General features: G+C 53.9%; 1 protein-coding gene across 1 annotated transcript; it reads right to left on the bottom strand.

The window, feature by feature from the left end:
• Positions 1-612: 612 nt before the first annotated feature.
• Positions 613-15,923, bottom strand: TMEM132A (transmembrane protein 132A). Its single transcript, XM_090032223.1, has 11 exons — positions 15,721-15,923; positions 8,552-8,766; positions 8,198-8,416; positions 7,343-7,719; positions 6,963-7,112; positions 6,107-6,299; positions 5,873-6,016; positions 5,013-5,218; positions 3,647-3,920; positions 3,113-3,304; positions 613-2,654 (listed from the first exon to the last, which is right to left on the bottom strand). Exons 1-11 carry the CDS (start codon positions 15,791-15,793, stop codon positions 1,425-1,427), a joined length of 3,273 nt encoding a protein of 1,090 aa, XP_089888349.1. The 5' UTR covers positions 15,794-15,923; the 3' UTR covers positions 613-1,424.
• Positions 15,924-17,684: the final 1,761 nt, after the last annotated feature.

Raw genomic sequence — 17,684 nt, 5'->3', positions numbered from 1 at the left:
TGGGACAGACCTCTGACCTTAGCTCTAATATTTGAAGCTGTCTTCCTCGTTAGTTGTCTGCAGACAAATTCTTTTGCCAAAACATTATCAACTATTAATGCTCTTGGTACTTAAATCACCTAATTTCTTGATATCTTGGACTGAGAGGTAGTAAGCTGTTAGCCTGAAATCAGGCAGAAGGCAAGGTAGAGGTGGATTTTATAAACTGATTTAGAGTCCGTCTATATATGGTGCACCTCTACCTTGCCTTATATCCATGGTAATTGGTTCCTAGATGAGACTGCCCAAGACCATCAGGTTGGTGTACAGCCATGTATGTGACTTTATTCTTCCCACTGCCTTCTTCCTGTCTGCAGCTGTCCTTTGTACCATATCTTCTGTTCATCCTACAATAGTCAGGTCATCATCTAAAATAATTCTCTTCCACTTCTCAACCCAATGGGACTAAGATCCCTGGGGCCTCAAAGTGAGTCCTAGAAACTGGAATCCTGCACTGCTGTACAGCTGAGAACAAGGGGGATCCCTCGGTTCTGCCCTCCCCATAAAAGGCATTGTGAGCACAAGGCTGACCCCAATGATAGAAGCCAAAAACACAAACACCAACACACTAGGTGGGCTGCTTTGTTTTGTTTTTTGTTGGTTTTTTTTTTCATCTTTAATATTTTATTTTTGTAACAATGTAAGAATCAAAAAATCTTCCATAAATTAAGGACCCGTTGTGGCAGCCTCCCAACGCTACAGGTATAAAATGCCAGAGATCGTACAAAATGAACATGCAGCCAGGGATGAAAGGGACTGGCCGGTGGCCCTGGAAGTCCCCATCCTCACCTACCATGGAAAGAAGGGGCATCCTCGGGGCCAGGTCACACGGAAGGACATGTGCCATCACAACCATCACAATGAACACAAAGTCGCAATGGGAGCAAGAGCAATAAGGGAACCCAGGCACAACTCCCCTCCTTCCCCTCCCATGTCTGCTGTGGAGCAGAATGCAGCCTGAGCTCAGGCTCCACTGAGGAAAGCATCCCTCAGAGGATGATCAGGGCACCTGGGTTCAATCCTGTGGAGGCAGAACTCCCTATACTGAGATGGTACCAGTGCTTGGATCATAATGGAAGCTGACTGGGGAGATCCTTAGGACAGAACCTAGGAGTCAGTCCTTGAAGGCAGAGCCCTCCTCAGGACCTAGGGACAGTCCCTCAAGGGGAGAGCACTTCCTATTAGAGATGCCAGCAGGTAGGGCTCTCCCCTAACACTGATCAGGGAGGGGGTAGGTTTGGTCCCTATGGGCTGAGTCCTCCCCTGAGAAATGATGGGGAAGGATGCCATTGGGCTTACCCCCTGGAGAGCAACAGAGGAGTGTGAGGGTTGGTCCCTTATTGGTTTGCCTGGCTTGGTGCCAGCTGGGCACAGAAGCCCAGAGATCAGGAGCTGCCCCGAATCCTCTCCATGTAGCTTCTCAGCGCATCAGGGTCCCGCAGCCCCATGTCCTCACAGACCCAGCGAATGTCATCCTCACTTGCCACCAGGATAGACTGGACATTGGAGGCAGGGGCAGGGACAGGGGCAGGCGGGGGAGAGGCTGTGTCCTCAGGGGCACGGGGTGTGGCAAAGGTCACAAACTCCACCCGCTTGCGCCTGCCCCCCGACGCAGATGCCTCCTTCCGGGACAAGGTGCTGGTGGGAACTGGGCTCCCAGGAGCCGTGGGGAGGAAGGTGCTTGTGGGAACAGTGATGTCAGGTCCTGCCACCTCAGGAGCTGGGGTCTCCCCAGTGCCCACCTCTGTGCCTGGGGGTGTCCCACAGCAGCAGCACCCGCCATCCTTGGCAGGGGGAGCAGAAGGGTCAGGTGCTGGCTCAGAGCTAGGCTCTGAGTGCTGGATGCGGCGGTCCAGTTGCCGGCCCAGTTCCTCTTGGTCAGTGCCCAGCCACACCCAATTGTGGGGTTGCTGATTGGTAGAGACTGGCCCCAGCCCAGCATCAGGAGGCTCCTTGCGCTGGTAGCGCAGCACAAAGAAGACGCAGTTGACGAGGAAGATGAAGATGGCCAGGCAGAAGACACCCAGGAGAACATACATGCCAATCTCCAGGTCCGTCACCCGCTCGGGGGCCTTCACCATCTCATCCTCCTCTTCCTCGTCTTCCTCCCCTTCTCCCCCTGGGCTGTCCTCCTCGGAGGAGCCGGCCCCGTGCCCCTGGAACTTGGTTAACACTGGCCCCACACCGGCTGGGTCCCGCTTCCGTGGTCCCACCACAGTCTCCGTGGCCACTGTAACCGCCTCCCCTGACATGGCCCCCTCTGCACGCTGGAAGGGTGACTCCGCGTGAGGGTGGGGATCATGGAGGCGCGGACTACCCGCTGTTGGGAGATGCCGAGCAATGCCCACCTCCAGCCAGGCAGTACCAGACGCCAGTGGGGCCTTGTGTTTGCCCTTGCGGCAGGAGTCTGGGGTATGTAGGCCCAACTGCAGGAGAGGCCCATGGCCTGGCCCCTCAGCAACGATGGCTGGGCGAATCTGCTCCTCAGCCAGCCGCACTGTGGCCACGCTGGGGTCCAGGGAAGAGACCGAGAGCACCACATCATGCCAGCTGTACAGCTCCAAGGGTGCCAGGGTGTGATCGGAGAACTCCAGCCAGACACTGAGTGCTGCTTCCTACAGGGAGGGACACGGCAGGGCCAGGATGGAGGGAGGAGAAGAAATGCTAGTGAGCCCGATGTTGCTGCACCCTCCTCTGAGTGGGAGGGTGTGAGCTGCCTTCTGACTCCCCTTGGCCTCCTGCAAAGGGCAAAACCAGCAGGCAAGGAGCATGGCCTTGAATCCCCCCCGCCTTGGGTCACTCCCACCACTGTGCACAGATGGTGTGTGGGAGGCACAGTCCCATGGGCACCAGGTCCTGCCAGGTGCTTGAGTCTTCTGTGGCTGGTTACGGCTGGGAGGCCCTGACTGTATTACGGGAACCAAGCCCCAGGAAAGCAGCAGCCGTGGCCTGGCTCAGCCAGTCATGTTCAACCCCCAATTCAGTCTGCCCAGGCCCAATCTAGCTCTGGGCTGTCCCAGCCCCATGGTGCAGCACTGCCTGCCCCCATAATTATCTACAGAGCCCCCTTTACCTGCTTGGGGGAGTGCAGGGTAGTCAGTGCCTGGCAGGTGGCAGTGAGGATATTAGGATGTCCTGGCTCTGTGCTCAGTGCCAGCGAGAGGCCAGAAACCAGCTGGGCCCGCAGCTCCACCACAGACACCTTCTCATCTGACACCACCAGTGTCTGCTCACCCAGAATGGAATCTGAGACAGGGGAGCGTACCTATGCCAGGGGGAGAGACACAGGTACTTGACAGAAAAGACCCCAAGGACTCCAACTCCACAAATAACCCTTTGCTCACCCTCACCATCGCCTTCCCTGTCCCCCTCAACCCATAACCCCCTGTACCTCCCCCAAATATCTCCTGCCCGTCCCCTCACTCACATACCCATTCTCCTCTTCCTCTTTCATTCCCACCCCCCTTCCCCACCAGCCTCTGCACCTCCTTTCACCATCCCCCCTCCCTCCCTCCCCTTCCCACCTTTCTACTTCCCCCTCACTCTCATCCCCACCCCCAGTCTCAAGCACCCATCACCCTCTGCCCAGCCCCACCTGTACCCCTACCTCTACAGATGTCACCCCTGGCTCTCGGCCGACCACCACACTCCCACCCTCCAGTGTGGCCACGCGGGGGTCCTGCACCCGGGCCCGTCCCCCGACCAGGTGGGAAACATCCAGGAGCCAGTCAGAGCTGGGCATGTAGGTCAGGTGCCGACTGCCGTCCAATGGGTGAGCCACGAAATGCGCCAGGAAGCGGACAGCGGCACGCTGGTACTGGAGGCGGCAGCTGCGAACCCTCTTCTCCACATCCTCCCCAGGCTCCTCAGGTTCTGCTGGGCTGAAGAGAGATGTGCTTCATGAGGGTCAGAGGGCTCAGCAGAAAGAGTCCAGCCACAGAAACCTGCCCTTAGCCAACAGGGGAAAGCCTGGGAGCCAGCTCATCCCTCCCTCACTGCACCACAGATGCCAGGACTCCACCTTGGGAGGCTCCACTGACATGGGCCTGGCCTCCTGCCTCCATATTCTAGGACAACTCCCTCCTGCGAAGCCTCCATCCCAAAGTGTCCTGGCACAAAAGCAGGATGCGCTGTTTTTAAACACTCCCGGACAAGTGCTTCTTCTTGGAAACCTCCAGTGAAGGAGTTACCGAAGTCTCAAGGCAGCTTGTTCCATAGTCCTACTGCTCCTACAGCTGAGAAGCATCTCCTGCGATTTAACTGAACTCTGCCTTGCTGACATTTAAACCCAATGCTTTTGTGTCCCACTCTCTGTGGCTAGCAAGAACAATTGTTCTCCTTCTTCTGCACAGCAACCTTTCAAATATTTGGAACGTGCTATCGTGTCCCTCCTTCATCTCCTTTTCTCCAAGCTACCCATACCCAGTTCTGTACATCTCTCCTCAGATGGCTGGCTTTCCACCCCCTGCCTCCCAGCCTCTCTCCTCACCATTCCAAGGGGAGATCTTCCCTGCACCCTCCTCTGATCATTTCAAAAACTGCTTGTTGGGTGGGCTCATCACCCTGGTTATCAGAGCACTTCAGAGCATACGATGGAGTCTCAGCTGAGTGCCCTCTTCCCAAACCAGGCTCTAGTGCCTTCCCACACCAGGTCTTGGTGGACACACTACCCTGCTTTCCTCACATGAGGACCCTGATACATCCCTGTGCAATAGGCCTCACACACCAGGCCCTTCCTACTCTCTCTACCTCCTTTCCTCACAAACCACCCTAGTTCTCATCACACTCCCAGCTCCACCCTCCTTTTCCTTACACACCCAGGTCTACCCTGCTTTTCCTCCTCTTTCACCCCCACTGCCATTCCTACACCACAGCCCTGGCACCTTCCCCATGAACAAGGCCCGGTCTGTTCCCCATGCTTCCACTTACTGCTGAGCCAGGAGCCTAGTCCCTGGAGAGCTGATAGGACTGACCTGTCTGAGGTGGCGCTGGGCAGTCTCCAGCCGCGCACCTGCTCCAGTGTGGTGTCAGTCAGCTCAACACGCAGTGGCAGCAGTGGCACCCAGATGGTAAAGAGTGCAGAGGCATGGAACCGGCGGAACCAGAAATCTACACGTGCCCCATGGGCTCCTTGGCTCTCCTTGCCTCCCACATAGACAGAGTCACAGGCATCAGTCACCTGCGGGTGGGAGGTGCACGGGAAAAAGCACAATTAGCCCAAAACACAGATAGGGCTGGAGAAGCAGATGGATTCCCCTACCCACCCCATGCTCCAACACATCCCCAGCCCTTGCTGGCCATGGAGGATACTCAATGGATCTAGGGAAAGGGAGAGAAGAGACCAGGGAGGGGCAGCAAAGCAGAAGGAGAACAGAAGAGGACCAGGAGTACCTGGCCATGAAGTCAGGTGGGGGAAGGGGCTGTGGGAGGATCACTGGGATGAAGTAGGGGGCTTCTCCATCTGGCTATGGTGTGAGAGGTGGCAGAGATGGGGCGCTAAAGTGTTCCACAGAGCCAGGGCTATCTATGGAAGAGAGAGGCAAAATTTTAGAGCTGGGAAGTAGTGAAGAGGGCTTGAGTGGGGTCCTGTGGAAGCCCAGCTTTTCCAGATGAAGCTGGATAAAAAGTTGCCCCTCTGCCCTGGCTGCCTCTGGCCTATCTCACCAGCCTCACATGACCTGGGCAAGAAGCACACCCATGTAACCTCTGACCTTGTGCCCTCTGCTCCTTCCTCATTCTGGCACCACATATAGAAATGGGGAGGGATGCCCCAGGATGCACCTTACTGTGAGGCAGTGGGCCAGGCAGGTGGCTTCTGTCATTACGTTCTCACCTGCAGGACCTGCTTGTTGGCGGACTCACAGCCCATCTGCTCGGTAACCTCGAACACAGCTCCTCCCACCTCCACAGCAACCAGCTTCACTGGCACGGACTGGGGAACTCCTGTCAGGGGGGCTGTGTTCACGATCTCCTGCTCCTGAGGAGATTAAAAAAGGAGAGGCAAGAGACTGAGACAGGTCTCAGGGCAGTGGCCCAGGAATGTGGGAACAGACCCAAAAGGCCTTACCTTCACCAGTGGGACTAGAGCCCGGACATCTCGCTCTGACACCTGGATCTCCCACACCATCTTGTCCTTCTCGGCTTCAGGGTCCTGGCCGGGATACTCCACCTGCCAGGTGACGGGGCGCGTGGATGCCAGCCCCCCTGTACCGTTCTCCACCAGCAGGTCCAGGTACAGGAACTCAGGAAAATCTGCGGCACTAGGTGGGGGAAAAGGAGGGGGCAGTGACTGGGAGGTGGCCAGAGTCCTGCTTTGTGGTGACTCAGGGGAGTCTCACTGCTATGCCCAGCTGGATGATGGTGCTCTCCCCTACCCTGGGGTTCTTGAAAAGGAGACTGGACAAGCACCTTGCTGGGGTCATCTGACCCCAGTGCTCTTTCCTGCCCATGTCAGGGGGCGGACGCGATGACCTTAGGTCCCTTCGGACCCTAACACCTATGAATCCATGGAGATGGGGATGCAACCCTGTGCACTGCTGAGCCCCTTGGGTCCCTCCCTCCCATCTGATTGGCCAGAATTCAGAGAAATGGCAACAAATGCCACATCCCTGGGCCCATGGGTATGATCATAGCTGCATGTAGACTGGCTAGATCCTTGGAGAACAGAAACATGGCTACTACCCATTCAGTGAGTCACAGGGATCCCAGCCTGCCCTCTGGCTGGCTATATCCTGAGACAACAGATACATTGACACTATGCTTTCTATGAATCACACAGTTCCCTACCATCAGTCCAACTGGCCAATGCCTGCATTAATAGGCACCCCAAATACCACATACCTCCCTGTGTCCAGTCAAACAGGCTGGTGCCTGGCAGAACAGGAGTACCAGTCCCATCCCAACTTGAGCCAAGTAGCTCCTACCTCCATTCTAGTTGACCATTGTTCACTTGGCGGCACGTGACGAGAGCTGTGTGATGCTTGGAGCCCTTGAACTTGTCCAACTTGGCTGTCCAGGCCTCAGGGACAGCAGGACGAGCAGCCAGGACCTGCAGTCCTTTCTTCAACTTGATCCTGAAATAAGTGAGAAGTACAGCACACGATTAGGGTGCAACTTGGTTTGAAGGTCAAGGTGGAGGCCACCATCCTCCAAACACAGAAGGGAAACCACATGGGGCTGGTGGGACATACACTGGAGATGGATCCCCCTGGAGCTCCTCTGGGACCCAGCAAGCTGGGAGAGAGGGGCCACCCCCTTGTCTCAGGTGGCATTCCCTGCCCTCAGACCTCACCCCATGCCTCACCTGAGGGTCAGCTGGTCGGCAGTAAAGTTCTGCTGCAGAATCAGGGTGGCTGTGAAGAGCTGTCCTGGCCGCAGTGCCATGTCAGGGACGCGGATCAATACATTGTCATCCAACCGCACCTCCTGGCGCCGAGGAGGGTCCATCACACGCAGCTCCATGGAGCCCACATACAGCAGGCTCTCTTTGGGGATCTCGCTGCCCAGCCGGGGCTTCTCTCGAAGCCCTGCCTGACCACACTCCCCGGGCACCAGGCTGTAGTACAGCTCAGCACGCTCGGCAAGCTCCATGGGTCTGTGCTGGCTGTGTGAGGCAGTGCTCGGCGAGGAAAACCAGCGTGGTGGGATCTCCAGCTCCACCACGCACACTCCCAGGGGTGCCTGAGCAAAGGAGAGCAGGGCACAGGCTTAGAGGGCATGAACTGGGCTCCAACCCTGGGGGGAGACCTCATCATTGTAGTCTCCCCAACACCTCCGAAACTCCCACTACTAGGGCAGACCCTATAACTTATTGCCCATCCTTAAGGCAGTTCAAGAGGCTCCCAATCCTTGCCCCAGTTCTCAAGGCACTGCTGCCTCCAACATATAGCACATCTTTGTGCCTCTAGATCCCCAAGACATCCTCAGAAGAAGAGCAGATGGACTAGAGCCCAACTGTCCAGCCCCTCTCCCCATGATTTGGAGGACAGCAACTTTCAGTCTACCCACAGTGACCCAATCTTGACCTAGGAAGAGCCTCAGTGAAGCAATCTTTGGGGGGAAGGTCTGAAGGTCCTGCATACCACACCCCCACCTCCAGACGCTGATGACCTCACAGCCTAGAAGAGCAGGCAAGGTTGAGAACAGTTGGCACACTGACCTGGAGGTGGCAGGCTCCATGCACTACCCGCATATGATGGTAGGCGTGTAGCCAGACACAGGGCAGGTCCTGCCGCCTGGTGAGCCAGTCCTGACCCTTGAGATGGAAAAGGACCCTAGCATATGGCTCAGATGGGGACACTGAGCCCTCAATGGACACAGCTCTGACATTCCAGGCGGTGGGACTGTCCCTCTGGTGGGGATCATTCACGGGTGCCACCTGCAAAGGGAAAGGCAAGCTGAGCCCAGAAAATATGCGGCTCCCCCCACATTAGGGGGCAGTGCAGGGCATAGAAACATCTCCAAGCTCATGTAGAGTGGAGACTCCTCCCCGTGGCTGGACCGGCAGCGTTACCTGTCGAGCAGTGAAGGGTAGGTAGGTGGCCTGGATGACAGGCTGTGCTGTGGGCTGGTGATGAAGGAGGAGGTAGGTCTCTGAGCGGTAGCCCAGGGAGACATTTCCTGGCAGGTATCGATCTGTCCGCTGCAGCCGGAAATAGTCCAGCATGTCTAGCACCTCAAGCTCAGCTGGCAAGTAAACTGGGTCCAGGGGGTCAGAGTCTCCATTCACTGCAGAGAAAGGAAGGACCAGGTCCATTGATATGGGATACATCCATTCTCCAACACGCACAGAGCCCTCACCTCCCTATGTCCAACCCCTTCTGTGGCTGAAAGGAACTTGGGCAGGCTTCCCACCAGGGTATGGAAAGACAGTGGAGAAAAGAATGGCTTCCCCAGTGATTTGGGTGACCTCTTAACAGAGGAAAGGGAGCTATTTGTAGTACTCCAGTCTGTAGTAGCCTGAACTGAGATAAAAAACCCCTGGTGTCAGACACTGGAGAGGCACAGTGTTACTACCCACAGTATAAAGATGGGAAACTGAGGCACGGAAGCATTAAGCAATTCACCTCTGGAGGGATTTGAACTCTGCTGCTTAATGCCCTAACAGCCTCCCTTGCTAATAATGTGCCTTGATTTTAGGTACTTCTCTGTCCCATAGAATTAACCCTTTCCTATATTCAGGGAGGCAAAGCAGATTGTTGTGTGTGTGTGTGGTGTGTGTGAGAGAGAGAGAGAGAGAGTGTGTGTATCTATCTATCTATCTGTCAATAGATAGATAGATAAACAGATAGACTTCCAGTATTCCCCTCCCCCAGCAATTCTGACTGGCCATGGCAAACCCTTCCACTTCCCGCCCTGAAAACATGTGGAGTGTTGCTGCAAGCTGTTAAACAGCTGCCAAGCCCAAACACACAGGCATTTGCTGCTTTTGCTAAAGATTAATCTTCTCTTAATGCCAGTCTATGGATTATGACTCCGAGCCAACGCATGCAATTGGAATGGGATGCGAAAGCTTTAGGGACGCTGAGTTAGGTGGAAATTAACAAGGATGTAGGCAAAACATACGTAAAGTGCCCCCTTGTCCAAATACAGGATAAGAGCCTACTACTCCTGCCCAGTCATAAAGTTACTCCCTCAGCTTGAGAGGTAAAAAGTTTATGCTTAAACCAGTGGTTTTCAACCTTTTTTTCATTTATGGATCCCTAAAAATTTTCAAATGCAGATCCCTTTGTAATTTTGAATGGAGGTGCAGATCCCTTTGAATTGTAAGTGTGGGTATTCACATACTTTTGACTCATCATAGTCATCTTTTGTGGACCCCTTACACATAGTCTGCGGACAGGGGTCCATGGAAACCACTGGCTTAAGCACTATCATTTAAAACTTGCTGACTAACTGTTGGAAGGCCTGTTGCACTGCAAAGAGCAGCCAGGGAGTTTTACTGACATCTCGCCAGGCTATCACACCTCTCTCCCTTTATCACTTACAACAGCCAGCACTGAGCAGCAGAGACTCAGGTGGACCTCCAGCATCACTCTTCCCCAGCACCAGGCTCTTGCTTGGTGGTCTCCCATCCAAAGAACAGAGAAGATCCACCTTGCTTAGTTTAACCAGCAGGAAGCTCCAAAGCTGATGTTATCAGTTTCCCAGCAGTAACAACCCTGTTCTTGCCCAGATCCATCTCAGAACTTCTTCAGGCTAAACCGGCAGCTGAGCCTGGACAGCCTGGTTTGAGATCCAGTCGCCCTGGGGTTGCCCGGGGAGACCAGAATTCCCGTCATTCCATTGTGGAGCTCTGAGGGGCCCAACCTTCTGCCCATTCAGAAAATTTAACTGTAGTACACTATGGGAGAGGCAGCATCCATTCTGAATGGTCCCTGTTAAAGAGACACTGTTGGTATGAATATTCCCCATGAGCATGTCTTGCCTGATAGTGTTATGTCACCTAAGACCCAAGATGACCAACTAGATGGTGGATTAGAAAGAAAAGGTTATTTTTCTTTTTGCCAAAGTTTGTCCTCATGTGCATCTGGGGCACTTTGGGGATAGTATGTATAATACTACATTAGTCTTATGACATCACCTTTCTTAATCCACTCCCACTGGATACTACCAGCTCAGTGGGGCAGAGCTGAAGCTGAATTGTGGAGGTACTCTGTATTTCCTGGTTTCCAGAGATTTAAGTTTAGCTGCTCTTCATACTAGAGGGGCAGAGACCAGAGCCAGGTAACCAGATACTGTGCTAGCAGTTCTTTCAGCAGCACCAGTTTCCTCTGCTGCGTGTGTTGATCTTTCCCATGGGGAGAGGGAAGGGGAAAAAAAAGGAAAAAAATGCAAATGTCAAACCACAGAAATCTGGCAGGGTGTGACTCAGGCAGAGGAAGCAACTCCAGACACAGCTCTAGCCTCTGACCACCAGATGACATCTTTTAAAGGCCACAAAAAACCCTAAATTCACTCTGGGCTCAATCCCTGTGGACCCAACCTCATTGACTTCTCATATGAGCGGAGGAAGATGAGCAAATTAGTGCAATAGCAATCGTATTGCTGTCATTTCATTTTCAAAGACTTTAGGCAAGTCACTTAGGGGCTAGATTTCCAAAAATTTCAACACCTGCATTTAAGGTCAGATTTTCCAGAAAGCTAATTTTCCAACTTGGTGCCCAGATAAGGGGGAAAAAGATTCCCCAAAGTACCCAGCATGCCACATATTTGTGCTCTTGACATTTCCAGTCTTCACTCCTCTCTGTATTGTCGTGCCCTGTTTTCAAAGTCCTTCCTTTGCTCCTGCTTTTTCTGTTTCTCAGTTTTCTGAGCCAGGGACAGCCCTTCACTGCTCAGGGTATGAACACAGTGGTTCCCAAGCAATGTATCTAGGAGCTACCTATATTGCCTGGGCTGCTTTGTGATTAGATCCAAAGGCTAGAAGGGCTATGTTTAAGATACTTATTTTTCTGCCTTTGCTTTACATAAACAAATCAGCCTGTGTCTTCCCAGTGTTTATACAGATACCTGGAAGTGCAAGAGAACTTGGACATTGTGAAAGACAAGAGGGTAAAACAGAATAATCGGGAAAGAGAGGATGTACACAGTCAAAAGATACTCTGATCTTTAACATCTAACACAAATAAACCTGCATGGATTATCAGCTGTTTGGTCAGGCCCTGACCTTTTGTACTGCACTTGTACAGTACCTAGCACATGGGCAGGAGGGGGTGGGAAGGAGAAGGAACAGGAGAGGAATCTGTGCTTCCTGAGCTGATTGCAGTAAAATAATAAATAATAAACAGTAGAAGGTGTAGGGGGCGTGTAGGAACTAAACCAAAAATGTCATCAGAAGGAAAATTCTTTCAAAGAACCAATTTTGGGGGGCTTTTTTCTTTTTACAAAAAATATTCTATGCATTTAACATCACTGAGATGTTTTTTGCTTTACTCGAATTTTGATAAAAGGAAAATGTTGATGCCAATTTCAATTAAAACATTATGGTTTGAATAATGAAAGGAAATTAAAACAATTTAAATACTGTTCATGAAAGTAGTGGTTTAAATGTATTTCTCCCGGCTCTACACTAAATGCTATTCATCACACAATATTGAAGATGGCGTTATGGTATTTGACATTGTTTTGGCCAGCTGTTCTAGAGGCACTGGAAACAAATTAATTTTAATGTTAAGAAAAAGGCTTTTGCTTTTAGCTTGACACCTGAATTTCCCAGGTTTTTACAGAGCTTATTAAAAAAAATTACCCAACCTGTTTTGAACATGTTATTGGAAATGGTTTGATCTCTGCTCACAATCAGAGTTGACTAGGAATGTGATTTTTGCTTGGGAAGAGACTGCATTTAGCGGCGGCAGCAGTGGCACTGAGTGATCTTTATTGTCAACACAAAAGATGTCAGGGGTTCAGAGGCTTGAAAATGTTCTTAGCCAGGGGCCAGCAGGAATTGCTCCTGGGGCAGTGCCTTCAGCTCCTACGGGCTGCATGTGTTACATAAAAAGATAAGGTCGTCTCTAGCTTTTGGAGAATTCACAGGTGACTTGTCTTGGATGCACTGATGTTTGTCCAAGTCTGCTGAGAAACAGTGACAGTGCTGCCTCCAGTGGGTGGGGTGAGATGGGGGCAGACTGAAGGATTGGGCTACCATTGTTAAGGAATAGGATGCTTTGACTTGGGAAACTGCAATTCCCATCTCCTGTACAAGGGAGTCTGTGGCAAGGGAAGCATCCATCCAGACAGAAGGGTCTGTATGTGCCGGGGGACCCTGGTAATGCTGCCACACAATCCAGCACAGGGGTCCTGGCAGTTCAGCAGAGGATGCCAGGAAGGCAGCCACTGCTACTACCACCACTAGAGATCTCCTTTACTAGGGTGTCAAACAGAATCGACTCTCCAAGGCTAATTTTTCAGTGGGTTCTGGTTTCTCTTCCCCATGGATCCCTCTGCTAGGGTGCCAGGCAGGGGCCCTAGCCACCCACAGTCTCCAGGCATTATAATCAGGACCACCCTTGCTCTTTAGCCCACTCCTTGCCATGAAATGGTTGACGTCTGCTCCAGTCCCATGATGCCCCAGGAAAGGATGCATAAGGCTGCCACAACCTGATTGACTGAGGGGATGCAAGACACTGATTTTTTGAGGGGGCCTCACTGTACAGGGGGCTGGCCCAGCCTGACGGGATCCCTTATGCATGAGGTAGGAGGCAGCAGTACCGAACTGGAGCTCTGAGTTTGATCCTTGAGACCCAGAACAGAGTAGTAAACCCTGCTTGCTGGGGGTCTGGGCTGGAGACCCTAGTGTATTCCAGTCTGGTGCCTCTGTAGCTTACTCTCTGGGCTAGCTGGGGCCAGATCCAGATTTCAAGTCCTGTCACTATGTGTGTGAGATCCACTGGCCAGCACAAGTGGAACCCTCCTCAGTGCCTGCTCTGCAATGGGTATGAGTCAGTCACAGCCCAAGCTTTAGCTTGGGAGGTCCCCAGTGTGTCAGCCAAGAGGGTGGCCAACTAGGGGTCCAGGCAGCTAGCACCCATGGGCACCCACAGCAGCAAGATGCTCCATCAAGGCTCCCTCTCTCAGCCAGCTGCATCCAGGCAGGAAGCTGGGGATCACAAAGCCTCGGTCCTCCTCAGCCATCAGCCCACCCCCAATGAGAGAACCCCCAACCCCAAGCAACAGGCCCCTTAAACACTGCTTGCTCCCTGCTGTCATCTCTCTCATCATGCCTGTCCTGGCCACTTCCCCCTGGGGAGGGAGCAGATGGTGGAGAGATACCATGACATCCCTCCCTTCCCCCATTGCTCTCTGCTCCCAGAGTCCGGGGTGGGAGTGTGTGCATGTGGGTGGGAGGAAACAGGTGGGTTTCTTTACAAGCCTGCTATTGTCTCCCCTAGCATGTGACCTCTGCACCCTGCCCTTTCCCACTCCATTGGCCTCCTAATTGCTTTGCCCTCTCATCCGTTTCGCCTCCTCAGCCTGAAACCTGAGTGTAGCTCCCCAGTACCCTCAGTTCTGCTTCCCACTTTCCCTCCTGATGATCTGGGACCCTTCCCCACTTTTAGAGCCCCCACTCTTCCTGCAAAGCCCTAGGATCCTTCTTGCTCCTGAGGTATGCTCTTCCCAGTGTGCTCCTGAAAAGCTCTGATTCTCTAACCCATCATGATCCTGTGGCTGTTGGCCCCAAGCTGCTCCCCCTCCCCAAAATGGCTCATTCTGTATCATCACAACCATGTCCCTCAGCGCCCCCCAGTGCCCAGGGACCTCAAGAACTGCCTTGAGTGTGTGACATGGGTGGGAAGAAATAGACCCTCAGGCATCTGGGGTTGGGGAATCCACTGACACTGCATCCCAGAATCGACCGGGTCCAATGACCTTGCACAGCCCCAGCAGGGAAAGTGATACTCAGGGACCTCGCTGCAGGGTTGATTGCACAGTGGAGAGGAGATGCCTCCTTTTTGTCTCCTTGGAAATGGGGGGGGCCTCCATAAGGGGGACATGCAGGGCTGGGGGAAGCCTGGCCAAGCTGAGGGGCAGTTGCTATAAGAGAGCTGCATTTACAGAGTCTTGCCCTGAGGGCAGATCCTGGCCAGGCCACCAGACAGGACTGGAACCCACTGACAATATGAGGACTCTGATACCCTGGGGGGAGTCCCTGGCTTCCTTGAAAGAGGATGGGGTGGGTGTCCACTGCTACCAGGGCTTGGCCATGCTTCTGGCAGGGGGGACATGGAGGTGGCTCACAAATGCGTGAGAACCAGGTTGTGAGAGATGGAAGAACTCCTGAGGCCTATAGATACAGGCAGGGGGGGTCCTGCTGGCTTTAGGCTGGACCACAGGGAACCTGGGGTGGAGGTGTCCACTTGGCTCCTACAGATATCAGAAGAGAGAACACAGGTCCTGCAGAATCCAGCTGGGTGGGAGCAGGGGGTGATGCTGGGAAATCCCTGCGGGGTCTACACTGGTCTCCACGCACTGGTGGATAGTTCATGGATCCTGCAGGCTCTGAAGAGGTTCAGAGCTGGTTCAGAGGAATGGGGGATCCCTGCTGGTTGGGGGTGGGGAAGAAAGGAGGATTCTACAGAGCCCGATGGCTTCAGAACCAGACCAGTGGGACGAGGGTCACTGGTCCGTGCTCACTCCTCTGCTGCCTGGCAGGGAGATCCAGGGTCTGTCCGGGTCCGATCGGATTCAAAGCCGGATGGGAGGGACAAGGGGATTTTAACTGGCTCCCAGGGAGGTGGAGGCACAGAGGTCCAACTGGATGCAGAACCAGATCCTATGGCGAGGGGGGTCCCTGCTGCTATCCCCGCCATGAAGGGGAAACACACAGGTCCTTTGGGGTCCAGCTGGGTTCAGAGCCACCTCAGAGGGGTACGGGATCCTGCCGGTTCCCTGGCGAGGGTGGTGGGCACCATGGGGTCCACTCAGGCTGCAAGCCATATGGCAGGAGGTGCTGCTGCCCCTCCAGTGGGTGCGTGGGGGTCCCAGCAGGGTCGTACGTCAGATGGGCAGCACTTCCCTGCTGCCTCCACCACAGCCAGGTGGGTCCGGATCTGGATGCTGGGGGTGGGCAAAGCCCCAGGGGCCACCAGCTTCCCTGGGGCCAGGGCAGTGGGCGGCAGCAAGCACAGGGATACCAACTGCATGTCTTAGCCTTCCCCCACCCTCCCCCCGACCGGTACTCACCTCTCGCTGTCTCCAGGGCCACTGCCGCCAGCAGGACAAGCCAGAGGCAAGGGGCACTGCCCTGGAAGCCCATCCCTGTGCCCCTGGCGCGGGGGCGGCTGGCCCGGCGCTCAGATGCCGCTGCCTGGCAGCATAGCGCCGGCCCCTCTGCCGCTGGCTGCGGGCTGCTCCTGCCAGACAATAGAGGCTGGGGAGGGAGGAGGGAGGGGACAGGGAGCACATGGGCTGCTAGCCTGCCTGCCAGCCCGCGCCAGGTCCTAAACTCCCCTGGCTCCCGCGAGGGCGGGGGCTGGCTGGGATCCGAGCTGGCAGCGCAGTCACACAACCGTAGAAAATGGGGGCTGAAGGGATCTCAGGAGGTCCTCCTGTCCAACCGCCTGCTCAAAGCAAGGACCATCCCCAACTAGATCATCCCAGCCAAGGCTCCCAGGTCTTAAAAACCTCCAAGGATGGAGCTTCCACCACCTCTCTGGGTGACCTGCTGCAGTGTTTTACTACCCTCCCAGTGGGAAAGTTCTTCCTAGTATCTAACCTAAACTTCCCTTGCTGCAACTTGAGACCATCGCTCCTTGTTCTGTCAGACCAGTCTGGCTCCATGCTCTTTCCAACCCTGCTTCAGGTAGTTGAAAGCTGCTATTAAATCCCCCCTCAGTCTTCTCTTCTCCAGGCTAAATAAGTCCAGTTTCTTTACCCGCTCCTCATAGGTCATCCCCCCTCACCATTTTCCTTGCCCACCACTGGACTCCATCCAATTTGTCCACATCCTTCTGTAATGAGGGGCCCAAAACTGGACACAGTACTCCAGATGTGGCCTTACCAGTGCAGAAGAGAGAGGAATAATCACTTCCCTTGACCTGCTGGTAATGCTCCTACCAATGCAATCGCACTGGTGACTGCTGAACAGGGCTGGCCATGCTTGCAGGACTGGGCAGAAGATGGGATCAGTGACTGGGGGGTGGAAATCAGCCAGGGACAGAGAGAAAAAGCTGCCCTCCCAACAGACCTGGGTACTAAAGCACTGGAACAGGTTACCCAAACTCTCCATCCTTAGAGGTTTTAAAGACCCAGCAAGACAAAGCCTGGGCTGGGATGATCTAGTTGGGGATGGTCCTGCTTTGAGCAGGGCGTTGGGCTAGATGACCGCCTGAGATCCCTTCCAATCCTCATTTTCTATGATTCTATGACTGGCACCAATACAGGTGCAGTCCAGCTGCTGGCAAATGCTGGGTTGAAGTTGAATTAGCCACCATTGCAATGATTGCATTCAGATTAATTCACAAATCCTCAATGTGCAACACAGAGCTCAGTCTGTATTTGATGCTGTCCAAAATTCCTAAGGGCGAATCCAATGAGTCGCCTATGTTAAAGTGTGGAGACCTGGCATGCAAACCTCCTGGAGTAGCATCTAGGCTGTGGACACCAACAGCTGGGTGAGCCTGATCAGGATCCTAGCCGAAAAGGGCTGGAAGAAGCAAAGGGATGGAAGCACCAGGCCCAGGAGGGTGGGGGAAGAGGGGAAGACAGGAGGGGAGAGAAACAGCAGAAGCCACAGAGGGACAGACAGACAGATGAGGGGACAGCACTCCTGCTTCCTTCTGTCCCGTAACCCACACCAGCTCCAACTCCACTCCCCTTCCACCCCATCTCAGCTGCTTGAAAATAAGGCAGACAGACATGTCTGCTACACGTTACATATATGACAGCAAGTGACTAGTGAGTGCAATAAATTTAGCCTGGCCACACCTGCAAAGTAATCATCACACCATAAAAAAAATGACTGTGCCTTCATGAAAAAAGCCAGCCAGCTATGAAGTTACTGCTCGAAAATGTGTACCAACTCTACAGTTGGTTTCTTGCCAGCTCTCATTTGAATGTGTAGCAGGGCCCCTTGAAGGGGACAGATCACCTTTCCCCCACTTCCCAAGACTGGGCCGCTGCACACAAGCAGCCAGCCAGGCAGACAA

Source organism: Crocodylus siamensis, chromosome 2 (assembly GCF_052110815.1).
Source record: "Crocodylus siamensis isolate JL-2025a chromosome 2, ASM5211081v1, whole genome shotgun sequence".
NCBI lineage: Eukaryota > Metazoa > Chordata > Crocodylia > Crocodylidae > Crocodylus > Crocodylus siamensis.
Note: the sequence above shows the minus strand (reverse complement) of the source record. Positions and strands in the feature narration are given on the sequence as shown.

Bases quoted from the DNA above. Each gene is read 5' to 3' on its own strand.
- TMEM132A (XM_090032223.1), bottom strand. From the start codon at position 15,793: ATGGGCTTCCAGGGCAGTGCCCCTTGCCTCTGGCTTGTCCTGCTGGCG. The intron at 7,113-7,342 runs GTGAGGCATGGG...CACTTATTTCAG, and splicing joins GCCGACCAGCTGACCCTCAG to GATCAAGTTGAAGAAAGGAC. The intron at 6,300-6,962 runs GTAGGAGCTACT...TCCCCCACCTAG, and splicing joins AATGGTCAACTAGAATGGAG to TGCCGCAGATTTTCCTGAGT.